General features: G+C 38.2%; 1 protein-coding gene across 2 annotated transcripts; it reads right to left on the reverse strand.

The window, feature by feature from the left end:
* Positions 1–969: 969 nt before the first annotated feature.
* On the reverse strand, positions 970–13,582 carry LOC115748381 (sister chromatid cohesion 1 protein 4). Of its 2 annotated transcripts, XM_030684854.2 has the most exons (16): positions 12,784–13,579; positions 11,089–11,350; positions 10,261–10,358; positions 10,118–10,167; positions 9,507–9,556; positions 7,725–7,827; positions 7,473–7,617; positions 7,304–7,378; positions 6,420–7,202; positions 6,131–6,275; positions 5,889–6,025; positions 4,331–5,376; positions 3,362–3,398; positions 3,095–3,200; positions 1,691–1,820; positions 970–1,338 (listed from the first exon to the last, which is right to left on the reverse strand). In XM_030684854.2, exons 1-16 carry the CDS (start codon positions 12,905–12,907, stop codon positions 1,240–1,242), a joined length of 3,390 nt encoding a protein of 1,129 aa, XP_030540714.1. In that variant the 5' UTR covers positions 12,908–13,579; the 3' UTR covers positions 970–1,239. The 2 variants fall into 2 exon arrangements, with proteins under 2 accessions (XP_030540714.1, XP_030540715.1); XM_030684855.2 differs by lacking the exon at positions 7,304–7,378 and having other exon boundaries at positions 12,784–13,582.
* Between the last annotated feature and the right edge of the window lie 2,217 nt (positions 13,583–15,799).

Consider the following 15,799-nt stretch of genomic DNA (forward strand, 5'->3'; position numbering starts at 1 on the left):
AGCTTCGCCTCAAGCCGACGATTGGTTAGGGAAAGAAGGAAAAAAAAATAAAAAAAATAAAAAAATATATATATTATTTAACATTTATCCACATCCGACCGCGCCTTGTAGGATGGCTGAAGTCAAAGTTAGCGATTTGGGCAAGGTTGGGCCCCAACAGTGAGATCAAGCCTGACTAGTGGCTGGTGAGGGCAAGCTTTGCCTGAGGCTGGCGAGGTACTTGCCTCTGGCTGATTGCCCAAGCCCAATGATTGATTTGAGGAAAAAGGAAGAAACGAAAAAAATTTAAAAAAATGAATTTCGAAAAAAATATTATTAAATTTTATCCACATCAACACCGACTACATTACGTAGGATGGCTAACGTTAAAGTTAGAGATCTTCAATCAAAATTGACCAAATGAATTGAATTGAAAAAAATGCAAAAAGTAGACTCAATTAGCCAAAAAAAAAAAAAAAACTGACTTAACATAATTACAATAAATTTAGAATTTTTTTTTATAATTTTGCCCTTTTTTTGGTCCCATAAACTAATTTTGATGTTGAAATGTTAGACCAGAAGGTTATTAACTCCTTCACAGAGGACGCTCAAATTTCATCATCACGCCTATGAATGCCAACACTACTTTCGTTTTGGATTGAACTTCCACCATCTTCCGACCAAAAAAAAAAAAAAAATCTTCCACCATCTGATGCTGTAGATTTTTTATTTTTCATTTTTTCGTCGAACATCTGATGCTGTAGATTGCTTGCAATCAATTTTCGCGAAAACGAATTCTTTGCACGATTTGGCCCACCTTTAGCATCCGACATTGAAACAAGGCATGCCAAGTTCGCATTTTATCACAAGCACGCCAGCGTCCCCTCGCGATAAGGCCGGAAAGAATCGAAATGATAAGAAAAATCAGTAGTAAATAGATCGAAACAAGAGTCAGTTCAGGACAAGCAGGCATATAATGTGGGACTAAGATCAAACAAACAGGTAACTTAAAACTTTCTACTGCAATGGCAGACTGAACTATTTTTACATATATATACAAATTATTACAGGATTACAACACTAGCTAACATGTCTACACCACCCAGTTATCTAACAATATAAGGGTTAAACAACCAAAGAGTGAATATATAAAGTTAAAAACAGATTTTCAAAGAGGGAAAGAACAGCCTAAATTGCATGCTACGCACCACCTGGATATGGATAGGTCTTGATAAGTACACGCCTTTCATATATCAGAGATCAAAAGTCAGATTTCATCAACTTGACCCCAGGCCGGATCCTAATGTTATCGAATGCCATTTCCTGCTCCACATGGATGTAATCCCTTGTTTTAAGAACCTGCAAACATGTTTCTTCCACACATCAAACAGGGGACCAGGAAATATATCATTTCCAACATTCTCAGTTGCAAAGTAGTCACTGGAACACCATATCCTTTGCAACATTCCCAATTGAGAAGGAGTCATACGATTTTTTGACAGCATCATGTATGATCTTAGAAAGTACGAATAATGCCTTAACAGAAACACCAGATGCCAGAGGAAAAAGATACACTAGCAAAATCGTTGTCTTTAAGCAGTCATCTTGTATGATCTAGAAAGATGGAGTGTGAAAACTATGAATTATGCCTTAAAAAAACTTGAGATGCCAGAGGAAGAAGATACAGTCAGAACGAAGTTTTTCAACTTACCAGTGATTCGAAAAACAACCTTGATGCTTCTTTACGAGTTTTACCAGCCAACAGAGTATCCATCACAAGACCCCTTTTAGCATGTACAGCTTCTTTATGAAATAAAGTTTGAAAGTACTTCGCAACAGCTCTGCAAGCACAAGGGAGAGAAAACAAATTATCATAAGGAGATCACATGGTATATGAGATGAAACAGCAGCATGAATTGTAAAAAAGACAAACAAAGTTAAATTTGTGATTTTCTAAGAAATCACTTTTAAGAAAGCAGAGAGCCAGATGACCCATATAAAATGAACTCCAACATCACAAAAATTGTGAGTGCGTATGCGTGTGCATGAGAGAGAGAGCGAGAGAGAGAGAGATCACCAGTGACTAAAACTCACTCATGCAGCGAAATTAGAAACATGACATTCCAAAAGCTTGTCCTAATTGTAGTAAATAAAAAAGGGACCAGCCAATTCTGAAGGGTATGGAAAATGGGGTGGAGAGGGTAATAGTACAGCATGACAAGATAAAAGGGACCAATGTACTTTTTGTAGACTATAAATGAGAAAAGCCAGCAACGAGTGAAAGATAATATAAAAATTAACAATGCCAACATAACTGGATCCATTCTCTAGGAGAATGTGAAGATTATGAGGTCTTAGAAAATGCACGAGAGCAATCAACATGTATATGACAGAAAAGTCCCAAGTATCAGGAGGCGACACAGCGTTTCTCGCGAAAATATATAAACCCTGATAATGGAGGCATAAATCAGCTCAATACACCAGATGTGGATTAACTTCAAATAAATGAGATTGACAGAAAACCTCTGAGATGAGATGCGTTCCTGTCAATTCATTTGACATTCGTTTAGCACTTTTCTGGCCCACGATTTTCACTCTAGTTTCTCGCTGAGCGTTCAATGAGATCATGTGATGAGCTAAGAGAGAATACACACAGCTCAAAACATATAATTTTTTTTTTTTTTTTTTTTTTTTTGTATCTAGAAACAGGCACCACTAACCAAGTTGACAGGTCAAAAAGAAACAGATCCAGGAACTTCCTGAGAGCAGAGAATGCATTCAAAGCATGAAACTCAGCTTTGCAGAGGACCATTAGCATTCTCAGAGAAATCTTGGGAAAGCAAGAATAGGACAGATTGCTCATCCACCTAATTAACCTAGAGATAATATCAGAATATATCTAGGGGATTATAAAGGTTCCTGGAGAGAAATTATTTATTCCTTTTCTTTAACCCTTTGTCACGTATTTTATTTAAAAGGTATAAATATTGGTATCACCTATTCATAATCCGTAAAGCAAAATAATAGGCAATCACAAGATATATTTGAATCGAATAAAAATTCCGAGTTATGCATGAAACATATCCTGATAATCATTTTTTAATGAGAGAGAGACCTTGTGCGGGAAGACCATCCACTGTTTTCGAGAAGCTGCGACTCTTCCGGATCAATCATGTTCTCATCTTCTGCTAGTTCATCATCATCATCCACATTCAAAAATTCTGAAACGAGACGAATGATAAATTTAAGTTAGACCTCTGTGATAACATGTCAACTCTAGAGGGCCAAAACAAAAAGAAATAAAGAATAATCACAGATGACTATTCCAGAACTTTACTTATTTCACAACATAGTAAAAGTAGAGTCCAGAACAGAAAATAACCTGTATCATTAGGAGCGGATGTCATATATTCCAAATCCTGCAACAGTTAGCCAAAAATACATCATTTATGCTTCAAATTAATTTGAAATGATAAATAAGTCCAGCCTTCAAGATCAAGAGAGGGCATCTACAAGCAATCACCGGCCATTAGTTTACCATATTATCCAGTATAAAACCCTGTAGCATGGTAGCCAGAGAGAATTATAGTCATGCAAACTTTCGTCAACAGATGTTTATGGACTTTTGTGTACAGCTTTGACCACAAATTACAATATGAGCAGATATTGTACTCTTCACCCATCCAAAGTTCACCCTCTGCGTGTATGCTATCCTTGTCGTGGATGAAAAAGTGTCCTTTTAACCTATCCACCATTAGTTCTATCACATTCCGCAAAAATACAAACCCATCGGTTTTTTCAAAAAGATTCCTAACAAGAAAAAGTCGCAAAAATAGCAAATAGCATATCTTAATAGTCGTTCCCGATCTAAATCAAACAGGTTTTACATGAAGAAGATTTGGCTCAGCATGTTCTATTCGATACGGATAGGAAAAGCGGTATTCTTAAAAAAATAGAGAAATCAGAATCAAGTCACGATGATACGGGTCAACCCCTGCTTCTTGCGCCAAAGATCTTACCATTAGACCACCAAAATCTAGCAGTCCCTAGGGTTTTGCTCAAGTCTCCCAATACACACTCCTGTCATTTAGATGACGGCCTTCCTCAACAAATTCACAAGGTAACTTCTACCGATCACACCACATGGATATCATACGAAGAAATAAAAATGGCGAGATTCTTACACCGATTGCCAGTTAATTAGCTGGGCAAATATTTTCACAGTGTAGCATCTGCTAATGGACCAGGGAAAAAAAACACTAGAATGGGAAAAGGACAAAAGATAGGGGTATCAGTGAGAGAACGTAAACACGAGGTTTATGAAGTTAGATGAGAATCAGAAGCAACTTACGTGTTGGTCATCAATGACAGTGCCGTCAAGTACAAGAAATTCTGTATCCTTTCTGCGCTGAGAATCGTAGGTGCCTGTAGTTTCCTCATTAATCAAGGAAGCACTAGAAACATGCCCATTATCACCCAGCGAGTGAATAAAATCAGCTTTTGGCTCACTGGAACTCCAAATAGACGACTCTTCAATATTGCACTCCACCTGCACATCTTGAAATTTATCATTTGAAAATTTACTGATTTCATCAGCCGACGTGCTGCAATTTCTTAAAACTGGCTCATCAAAATCACCAGCTACTGCCACCACAGACACCAATGGTACATCTGCATCATTCCCAGTTGAACAATATTCAGTATCAACTCCTGCATCAGATGTGGCACCACACTTCTGATCTTCCGTAAAACCTTCCTTTATTATATGAGATTCAATTTCAACACCAAAATCGATAACACTAGCTTCGTCTATTTTAACAGTGTCAACACCGTTTCCAATCAATGCATCACCTTTAGAAGAATCCTCCTCAGCATTCAACATGTTAGATGAAGGACACAAAGCATCCGCATGAAGAGATTCATGAATGTCGACCCCTTTATCCATGAAATCTGACTTCTCAACAGAATCAACAGAAGCATTCCCTGGGTTTTCTGGAAATGGACTTGTTAAGTCTTGTAAATTAGCCTCAGAAACAATAAGGTGATTTGCTGCATCACCATCTGCAATTCTCTCTCCCTCTACTTCCATTTCAGTCATCATCACCGAATGTTCATGTTGAGATTTCGAATCAACACTTGGATAATTGCCAATACCTTCACCTTGCTGGTTCTCTGTATGTCGTAAAGTCTCAAAGGCTTGCTTCTCTGGCTCATCTCCAATGGTCAAAGGTTCCAGGGCACCACCCATTTCAGTCTCTTTATTGAAGTGAGGCTTGTCAAAAGAATCTATTCCAGCTGCAGCTATAGGATGAGTGCTACCCTCGTAATGTTCAGAGATTTTCGTTCTGCTCAAATCATAGGCTTCTTTATGCATATAAAATAGATCCGTTGACAAACCTGAAAGACAACTCCAAACTTTCATTCCTTTGTCACTTACACGACTCTCATCGAGCAAGACCAATGTGTAATGATCAATAAACATCCACCCAATGACATAATGTATCTTTATGTATTAGTGCATGCACACAGATTACATGTTTCTTTAACACCATTTGAGGGAAAGTGCTAGGCCATCGACATGAAATCATTGACCAGTAATGTTTCTCAACAAAAGAGTCTGTGGCGCCACAACAAGGCTATCCAATCAAAGGGGAATGTGATAGCAAGCAGGACTGAACAGCATTGCTCGGAACAAAAAATAACTAGTAGAAGACTAGCAAAGGAAGGGCGTGACACAAAAAACTAAAAGAAGAGAGAGACAGCAGCATAACAGGAAAGCAGAGCACATAAGAATGGCATTGCGAGAGAAACTAGTGGCAACACTTAAAAGTTGCAGTGCATGATCCACAACTAGAGCCGATAGAGAAAAAACATGGTCAGGGACCTCTTATAACACATGATGAACTTACCAGTATGTATAGGTTCATTAAATATCTCATCTCCCACAAAATTTCTTTGAATCACTGATATCTCAGGAAGGGTGCATGGTGCTTTCCTCCGAACACGACGCAAGTCTTCTGTGTTCATCAACTGTTGCCGGATCGCACTACAAGGCAAAAAGAAATCTACTAAGGCGAGGATGTTACAGGCTATAGAACTATCTTACTCCATAGATTGATTAAAGAATATACAACATCAAACTGTGACATACTCGCCATGTAAGACCATGGTATCATCTAGCAGAACCTTCCTCTTATAAGCACTAGCCCGCTGAGCAGTCTTCTGACGTTTAGATAAGGTGACCTCAGTTGCTGCTGGACTAGGTTTCATTTTCAGAACTGAAGATCTTCTTCCCACTAAAAAAAAATATAGCTTTTCAGTCATAGAACGCTACAAAAAAGTAAAGTCCAAAAAGATCCCAACTTTGGTAAAAAAGAGAAGGGACAGTTTTGACTCATCATAATAGAGAATGGAAAATTCACGCAAATTCACTTCAATACCTAATATGGAGGACAATAGATCATCATCATCAGGGATGGACTCAACCGTGTTAGAGAAAGCCAACCCAAATGAATCCGAATTAATCTGCAAAGTCACTGTACTTTCAGTAAGACTGCGTTTTCTTCCCGATAAGTGTCCAATGCCAGCTCCACCAAGTCCACCTTCAAGAGACTCCTTATCTGGTGTTGACTCTTCTAGGAACTTATTTGCTCCATCAATAACCTCATCTCTCACAGAGAGCAACTTCTCTGGAGGTGGCAAGGCTGAACCCGCTGAGTTCATATTTTCTGATTGGCCATTCAGAGCTATGTCCTTAAGTTGCCCATCCAAATCCCCACAATCTTGTGAAGGTTCTGCTATACGGTTAGCATCTAACACTGATTCAACAATAGCAGCTGTAGGGAACTCATTTTCGCCTCCGACATAAGATATGCCTTGGTCACTCATGTTGGAATCACAACATTGACGGTCATGCATGTGGTTTTGTTGAATCATGTCAGGCAAAGCTGAGTTTTTACTATTCGGATTCTCTGTATCCTCACAAGCATCATGCTCAACAACAGGTGATGCTTTTTCAAGGGAACATGCCTTTTCCACATTTCCAGAATCATCATTGGTATCGTTTTTCTCTGGTTCATGAGGTATCGGAGACAAAGCAGAAGTTCCAACAACTTCATCAGGTCTTTCATCTACTTCTGAAGATTTAATATCAGCTCGACTGTTGATGCATCCACCTCTATCCTTGATGCTTCCAACCGCATTATCAGTACCTCCCACCCTATCTGAAACCATCATTACAATATTTAGACATTTTCAGGCCAATAATAGCAGACTGACTGACTCAACAAAATTGAAACGGGAGTATATAAACAAGATGAATGACCATCATTTCCTTCTCTATTAGCTTGTGTGACCTCCATCTCGCTGACGAGAAGGCCGTTCTCTTCGGCAGCCATCCCTAGAAGAGTATTGCAATTAAAAAAACATGCAGTGAACAATCATCTGCGCTTGTAACATAATAAATTTCTGACCCACTGGATAGAAAACCCTACCTTCAATGGCAATTGATTCTGCTATATGATCATCAGAGACAACAGTGTCCTTAATGCTATGCAAGTTTGCCTCTCCAACTAATCCAGGAGTTGATGGAGCCTCAGCATACTCGATGAATTCAGAATTGGTATCTGGAGCTTCTCCCTGCTTATAAGATTGTGGCAGTTATTACATGAAAATACTTGAGAAAGAAACAGTGCATGACTTTTAATTGATAAAATGCCAGGTAGCTGAGCCAAATGAAAGATAACCTGATGTCCAATGCAATTTTCCAACTGTTCTTTCCGGATTCTATCATCATCATCGTCTCCTTCGAAGGACACCATAGATTCGGTGTGCCCATGAGCATGAACTCTGTAATAAATTAATCAAATATCACTAGAGTCATTGAATAGCCTACCACAGATGAGGTTTCAATGAGACTGAGCAATGTTGAAGAGGCCAACATCAGCATTTAACAGGATAGAAGATATTATAAAACAAATCTTTGTCAAGTAATATAATCTCAACAAAAACAACCTATCATTGTTAAGTCAATCATCCACTTCTGAGCCAACAATATCAAAGTTGATATGATGACCAAGCCGGGCTGTAGCAAACTCCAGATAGGTTTTTGACAAGTCAAAGGATAAAAAGGTACACATGAACCCTGCAGAGTCAAACTCCCCTAACGACAGCACATTCCAAGAGAAGCAAGAATGCTACTTTTTCTTTTATTAGTAAGTGAGAATACTATTTTTATCCATCCATCAGCACTACCACTAGCAAGAATCCATTCATCAAAGCAAAACCGGAAATTTTCCACCTCAGAATTATAAATGGAAAAGTCAATGAATCGACAGAAAATGACAGCACAAAGGCAGGTACCGAATTGCCAATGCCTAGAGTCTTTGCCAATGAAGGTAGGTTCAATGCATGCTGCAGTTTAGCAGGGAGTATTGAGAATGGAGTGTGAGTTAAGTGGTGGAAGAGGTGTTATAGGTTGTTTTTTTAAGTCAGGTGTGCTGTGAGTCAAGTCATGCATAACATAGGTTAAGTGTGCGTCTTAGGTCAAAGGATGAAAGCTATAAGTTTAGGTTGAAAAGCATTAATGTCTTTGTACTACCTCTGTATGGTCTATAGATAGAGCCACATATTAGGCTTTCATTACATGACAACAATGTAGCCTCGTTGTGTTTTCCTCACTCTCTCTCTCTTGCAATCCTAAAATTGTAACAGCCAGAAAACACTGGCCCATAGAAGATGTTCCAACTCAACACCTAAGAAGTTCAAAACAGACTATATCAAGAAGAAGTAGCTATATCATGTTTTTGACTTTGACTACGATGAATAACTCGATCAATTGCTTATTCACATTCAATAAGGTGATAACTGGCGAAACTTACTGCAACAGAGTCAGCCAATCACATTCAAAGAATATCAGGAGTTCACATGCAGCCACTAAAATAACATTAGCCGATGATATTTCTACACTGTTATTAGCTTCTTAATGGTGCCATCAGCATTCAATAGACTACATCCATGCAACATTTTCGCCAAAGCGAAAATTTGAACGTGAGGCTTCACTCAGTCAAAACCGCTATTTGGAATTTTCCTTGAGAATAGTTTATCGCAAGTTATAAAACTACACACAGGACCGATTTTTTTTTTTTTGGGTTTGGGGGTGGGGGGGGGGTTGGTTGTTGGAGAGAAAGGAAGCTACTCGCTACATCTATGTAGAAACTTCACATCACAAAATCTAACGTTAGTAATGAAGGACTGACAAAATTGAGAGCATAAAGTTTGCACATTTATAATTCTATATGTAAAACTTAGAATTAATGCTAACATCACCATACAACTCCAACTTTTGACATATCTTACCACCTGATGCTTTGATTCAATTCAGAGAGAGAGAGAGAGAGAGAGAGAATTAGCACAGCCTCAGCAAATACAAAACAGAAGCACACAAATACATTATCAGCAAAGTATAACGGGTACATGCATGAATTTGAAATTAGGAGAAAAGCAGAGTAAGCAGAAATAGAACTTACTCAGTTTCTCCATCAAGCAATGGAGCTCCAACCTTCTCTGCCAAAGAATCCTGTTTGTGGTAAATATGATAGCACAAGCCCAAAAAGAAGTCAGAAACGCTCAGTTCTCATTGAATTGCGAAAGGTATGACCTCAAGATCTTGTGCATGTCAAGTCAGATATCATTTTCTTTGACAGAATTTAGGATTGCAAGCCATATATGTGTTTCTATACCATCAATAGCAGAAAATTTTCAAAAGATTATACCATATCCGCACACTTTCTTATGGGCCTACAGAAACAGACACTCAATCCTAAGTAGGGATGTTTTCTGTGCAGAGTATGCCAAACTATGTCTAACAAATAACAACAAGAACTATTATCCCACTTAAGAATAATAAATATAACTTTTTATCCAGCAAGTATAACCAACTTAAGCAGACATATCAAACATTCAGATCTAGTTTACTTGGCACAACTATTGGATCAGGCTTCCTTGGCACAATTTCTACCAATAACTTCAAGAAATCACAAAATTTACGAAGTCAACTACAAAAAGATATTGCTAATCTATTAAACTTCAAATCTGCAATCCAACCTAAACTCAGTAACACAACATTCAGGGAAATTACCTGATCAAGATCGAAAGAGATTTGACAAGTATCACCATCGCCAAAGCGCTCTGCAACCAGAATACATAACGCAACAAGTTTACTACTCAGATGAGCACGATAATTCAGAAGTTCAACATGAAGCAGATGTAAATGACACTAACCATCCAGGCCAAACTGAGAAGTGGGGTAAACCACACCCTCCATGGTGTCTTGGAGAGTAATTTGCTCCCTAGCACTAACATGATGGTCAACATAGTTTCTGCGAAACAGTAGAAAATTAAAATTTTCAGTACGCTGGTGAGTTCAAGGCATCAGAAGATAGTAGTCATTGTTTGCCCAATGGCCAAGCGGGGAGAAGGAAAAACAAGAGGAAAGAAGACTCGCAGGGAGTAAGAGGGAGCAGGAAGGGGGAGGGGGATGGTTGAATTGGTTGTTCATAGGACGAGCTCAGCCATGAGTCAGCCAGACACATTTGTGTATATCCCTGTGATCCACAGCTAGTATGGGGACCAAAAAAAAAACCAGCACAAGCACATGCACATAAAAGGAAGGAAGGAGCCAAAGGGTTTCTTGGTAAAAAACTCCTCGGAAGAAAAAGAATATCAAGAGAAGAAAGTCACAATAACTGACTCCAAACCAGTCGCCTCACAATTCAGTCCAGACAAAGAAAGGGTTGGCTTATGGTCAGAGAATCTAAATCAAGAGTTTGAAGTAACAGCATTAGATATAGCACAAAACACTGCATGCTTAGCACACATGGTGGACACAGAACTTTGAGTCAGGGTGGGAAAATTAAAAGATTTGCCTAAAAATAGGATAAAGTTCTACAGAAAAACGTTTCTCGTCGGGGATTCATCAGACTTATTGCTGTCACCACCTGTAGGCCTACCACTCAGTATTAAAATTAAACTTTTTTCTGACATAGCAGGGAAAAATCAACAACAGGGTGTCAATACATACGACATCAAGCAAAAAGTTTGAGTACCAACCCCTGCAAAATTTCATTGTCTGGAAGCTCAAAGTCATCAAGGTCAAAAGTCTCTGGCAATGTGATAGAGTGATATGGAGCAGTAGACTCTTCTGGAGGCAAATCAACAGCAGTGGATCGGAAAGCCTGCTTTACCTTTAGCAGAGCTTCACTGCAGTCATCGAAAAGGTAACCGACCTTCCTAGAATATATTCTCACCACTCCAAGCAAGAGATGGCTAGAAAGCCGGAGGGCAATGGGTACTTCAGGGAAAAGAATTGAATCTGTTCAAAGAAAACAGAATGTGGAGTTATGCAATTTAACCACATAGTTTTCGGTCTTACAAAGGAATTGACAATGGCACCACCAAGCAGGTGATAACCCAATGCAAAAACTTTGATCATTGTCACAAGGCTTAAAGGCTATAACAACTAAAAGTCGACCAGTCTTTTGGAGATAACTTGATGAGCTTTGTGTAATCTATTTTATGCCGGCCGGGACTGCATTTCTCCTAGTAATTAATAGATTTTTCACCTCACACGAAAAGTCTTCGTGATAGACTCCGAGAGAAATATGAACCATGTCAAAAAGTCATATACAGCCGAAGAATATAAAAAAATAATTGTTTTGCTACTCATTATTGGCGTTAACAACTCTGCATCTGATTCCCACTAAGACCATCACTCCATTCTTTAGAACCAGACAGTATCGAGGAATAATATATTATAGAAAAGATGTGAAATGATGTTCTTTCAAGGTAGGGAAACAGGATATATATACATGCAGGATTTGTTAATATCATATGCTTATCAATTCGCAACTTAACTTGGCTTGAGGGATGACCATGAGTTAAATATAGCATAGATTTCTTTCTTTTTCCAGAAGACAATTGGTTCTGAGTAGATTTTACCAGTGATCTTCACTAGTTCAAATAGCAGCTTGCCTCTGGTCACAGCATTCAAAGTGCCGCACATAAATTTTGCCAAAGAACAGCTTCCCAAACATGCTTCTAAAGATTGCACAGCTCCCAACACTTCTACTCATGCAGTCTTCCCATTCTCGTTAAAAAATGCTGTTTTAATTGTGCTATCGTACGAATAATGATTCTAAACTGACTGAATGATCTCAATCGTCTCCAAAATTCAAAATCACAGTAATATCATGACTCAAGATCATAAAACCGGTAAGATCGGATAAATTCATAAATCAAACAGACTGTAACATCTATTCATTTATGATGCGCTTAGCTCCCAAAAGAAGAAAATTGGTCCAAACAAGTTAGACTCCCAGCCTATTTTGTAATCTTAAAACAACAAAGCATATCTTGGATACGAGAGCTCAACTAGCTCAACTAATACTATCCTAGGTATCCTAGGATAGTTCAGTAGATCAAATCCATCAGAAATGTATTTTAAATCTTCTTATAGAAGACAATCGTCAGATTCAATTATAGTGTGTGGGTAAATTGTTGCTAGACAAGTTACATTAAGATGGGCAAACCTCAACTATTACTGTAGCTAATTGAAAAATCTGCCACAGTACCATCGCCTTGCTGGCAAGGACAGATGCAATTAAATAGCCCTTCCTCGCTCAGTCATGTGACAGCAGGGGTTTCATGCGAACATTAGATGCGAGAACTCTGATAATTTATCTTGCCTGGGAAGATATGAAGGAAGAAAATAAAAGCCAAAAAGCTGCCAATTATAAAGCCACTGACCTACAGAGACGCCGATGTCGGTGTCAGCAACCTGGTTCTTGCGAAGCTTTCTCTCCAAATGGGCAGCAATCCAAATCGTCCCGAGCGGACCTTTCTTGGCCAATATGAACTGTGAATAGAACATCCTTTTCTCCTAACCACTTACCCACCCCTACGATTCATATACACCTATGGAACCAAAACAATAAAAATAAAAGAAAAATCTCCTCTTTCACAATGGTTCTCCAAATTGAGCACCGTGTACTAAGACCTATCTCCAACTCAGCTCGTGAGCCATCCTCCCAAGCAACCAAAATACATGATTCAGCTCATCCTATTGGGCACCCTAAAAAACCCTAACTTCAAACCACCCACTTCCCTCCAATTGCTCAACCGAAACCCTAGATAACCACCAAGAACCCAGAAGAAAATTGAGCGAAACTGACCGAAATTGGACTCGTAGAGCAGCAATTGGACACGCTAGCACCACATTGAAGCCCCGAGCTCGTGCAAGAAAGCCACTTCAGCCGGCGGACGACGAGCAAGGGGACCGGCAGTCAGGAGCGAACGGAGGAAAGCGAACCAGAGAAGACGCGGGAAGCGAAGTGAGGAACTGGGTAAGAAACGATTCGAAGGGCGGAGGCATAAATTCAGAAACTTTGGTTCGCGATAGAGTTGAGTTGAAGAAGAAGAAGAAGAAGAAGGAGAAGAAGAAAGGCGAGCAAGAGAGAGAGAGAGAGAGAGAGAGAGCGAGCAGAGAGAGAGAAGCGCCTTTCGGATTTTCGAACTGAGGGGCGAGTTAAGGTGCAGCACCACTTGCGTGAACTCGCTTCTCCACTTCATTGACTTGCAAGTCTCGGTCAACATTTCCAAGGCGTGGGCTGGACCAATAGCAAGGTGCCAAGTCATGCATCCCTCCGCACCGGAACGCTGCTCAGCCACAGCCGTAGCCAACCCCAAGAGAGAGAAAGAAACAGAACAGATACCGACCGGACCGCTTGTCCGAATGAGTTGTAGGAAGATCGAGGACCAAACCGGCGGCTGAGTCAAGACCCACGAAAGGGAACGAGGTTTGAAGGCAAAAATTTAAATTAGGATTTGAAGTAGCAGAGCATAAAATATCCTTATTATTTCAAAAGCTATTTTCGTTATTTTATATTCTCTGAATTTTTTCTTTTTTTCATTTTTGCTATTTCTTTTTCTTTTTTTCTCTATCGGGTTGGCATGGGATTGGCGAACCTCGTCAGCTGAATAGCAAAAGATGAAAAGAAATATAGGAAAAAAATTTCCAAAAATATCAAATGACAAAAATGCTATTTTTTTTTTTTTTGGTCCAATACAAAAATGCTATTAGTCGGGACTTTCTTTGAATTAATGAGGTTAGTTTATGCTATTATTTGAAATGAGGTCCATTTCAAGCTCTTATTAAAATTTTCCTGAAGTTTTCGTGACTATGTTATTAGATAATCCTTGAATTTTCCTTCCTTGATGATATACCAAATCATGTGATTCTGCCTTATACATTGTTAAGAATTCTTTACTAGGGTTTATTTACCGAGTGATTTGATGGATTGGATTTGATGTTTAAGCAAGTGATACCAATTCTCATGATTCATTTTGATGCTATAAAATCAATTTATTTCGTGAAAAACGAATGAAACGAAAAAGAAATTCAAAATATGGAATTAAATCTATGTCGGTCGGAAAAATTAGTTAACAGAAAAATTTCATTATTAACAAAATAACTTGTAATAGATGCGATCTTTTTTATGTTTGGGTAATTTCTAGGCTGAAGTAGTAACTTACATCAAGAGTCCATTTGTTTCAAAGAAAAACAGTTTTCGGGAAATTGAATTCTAAGTGTTCGGTGTTTAGAAGATAAAAAACTAAGGGCATGCATGACAACCATTATGATTCTCTAATTCTGTTCTCTATAGCAAAAAAGGATGAGAATTATGTTTGGTAACCTAAATAATTTTGTAGCAAAAACAAGAACAAAAAAAAAAAAGTTTGTTCTGAAAAAAGAATCACTTTTGAGAATCACAAAATAGAATGAAGTAATATATCTCTCACTTTTCTCACTTTTCTCTTTCAATTCTCTCATCACTTTTCACTCGACCTTCTCATTTCAAAGAAAAATTAAGAGGATAAAAAAATAAAATAAAAAATTAGAGAAAAATTCTAAAAATAAAAAAATTCAGAAAATACCTAAAAATAGAAGAAGCTTATATTAGGCTAGTCTGACCTCATTTTCATAAATTTGGGCCTAGATTCCCTAGGTTTCATGGATTTTATTATTTTTTTAGTAAAATCATAAATTCCTTCGAAATTAAACCCGAACCACATTTCTTTTAGCCCTTAAGGCTTCATTAGGGTTTTATGATACAATTTATCAATGCCATGAGTCCTTGATTGCACACTTAATTGCATTGGTTGTGATTTGCCTAGGTTTAAGTACTTTAAACTTAGTTTAGTTTTAGATAATTTAGAAAAAGACAAAAACAAACCGCGTGAACACTTAGTATTGGCTTACCTTCTAGATTTAAAAATGAATTAAAAATTTGCATGATACGCATTTAGAAAACACTCAACTTAGGTGCCGAAAGGGCATCGATGCAAACATCGACATAACCAAGTCCTTGGACTTTAGATTACTACGGCTACGTAGAATCGAATGGTTCCTCCCGACCATTTGATAAGGTTCTCAATCTAACTTTCTCAAAGACTAGTGACGACTTCATTTGTATGTACACATACACATGCTAGTGATCACATTAAGATCGAATTTATATTCCTTCGTTGCAATTCGATATAGGCCTACGAGGGCCCAAAAAATATTATATGCAATATGTTACATAAGAGAATTAATATGAATTAATCTTCAATTAATTCAAAATGTAGGATGAAATTTCACAAAGTGACTATGCAATTATTTAACTTAAATGACACACATTGGGAAGAAAAATTATTTTCGAGAACAAAAATTTTGTACAGTAACCAAATACGTTTCTGTTTTATGAACAAAAGTTACCAAACA

This window comes from Rhodamnia argentea, chromosome 6 (assembly GCF_020921035.1).
Source record: "Rhodamnia argentea isolate NSW1041297 chromosome 6, ASM2092103v1, whole genome shotgun sequence".
NCBI lineage: Eukaryota > Viridiplantae > Streptophyta > Magnoliopsida > Myrtales > Myrtaceae > Rhodamnia > Rhodamnia argentea.

What these genes read in the sequence shown, in the direction of transcription:
- LOC115748381 (XM_030684854.2), bottom strand. Translation starts at nt 12,907, where the DNA reads ATGTTCTATTCACAGTTCATATTGGCCAAGAAAGGTCCGCTCGGGACG. An exon ending in TCTCTTTCGATCTTGATCAG is followed by an intron (nt 9,557 to 10,117) that starts GTAATTTCCCTG and finishes TACCACAAACAG; the next exon opens with GATTCTTTGGCAGAGAAGGT. An exon ending in AAAATTGCATTGGACATCAG is followed by an intron (nt 7,618 to 7,724) that starts GTTATCTTTCAT and finishes TCTTATAAGCAG; the next exon opens with GGAGAAGCTCCAGATACCAA.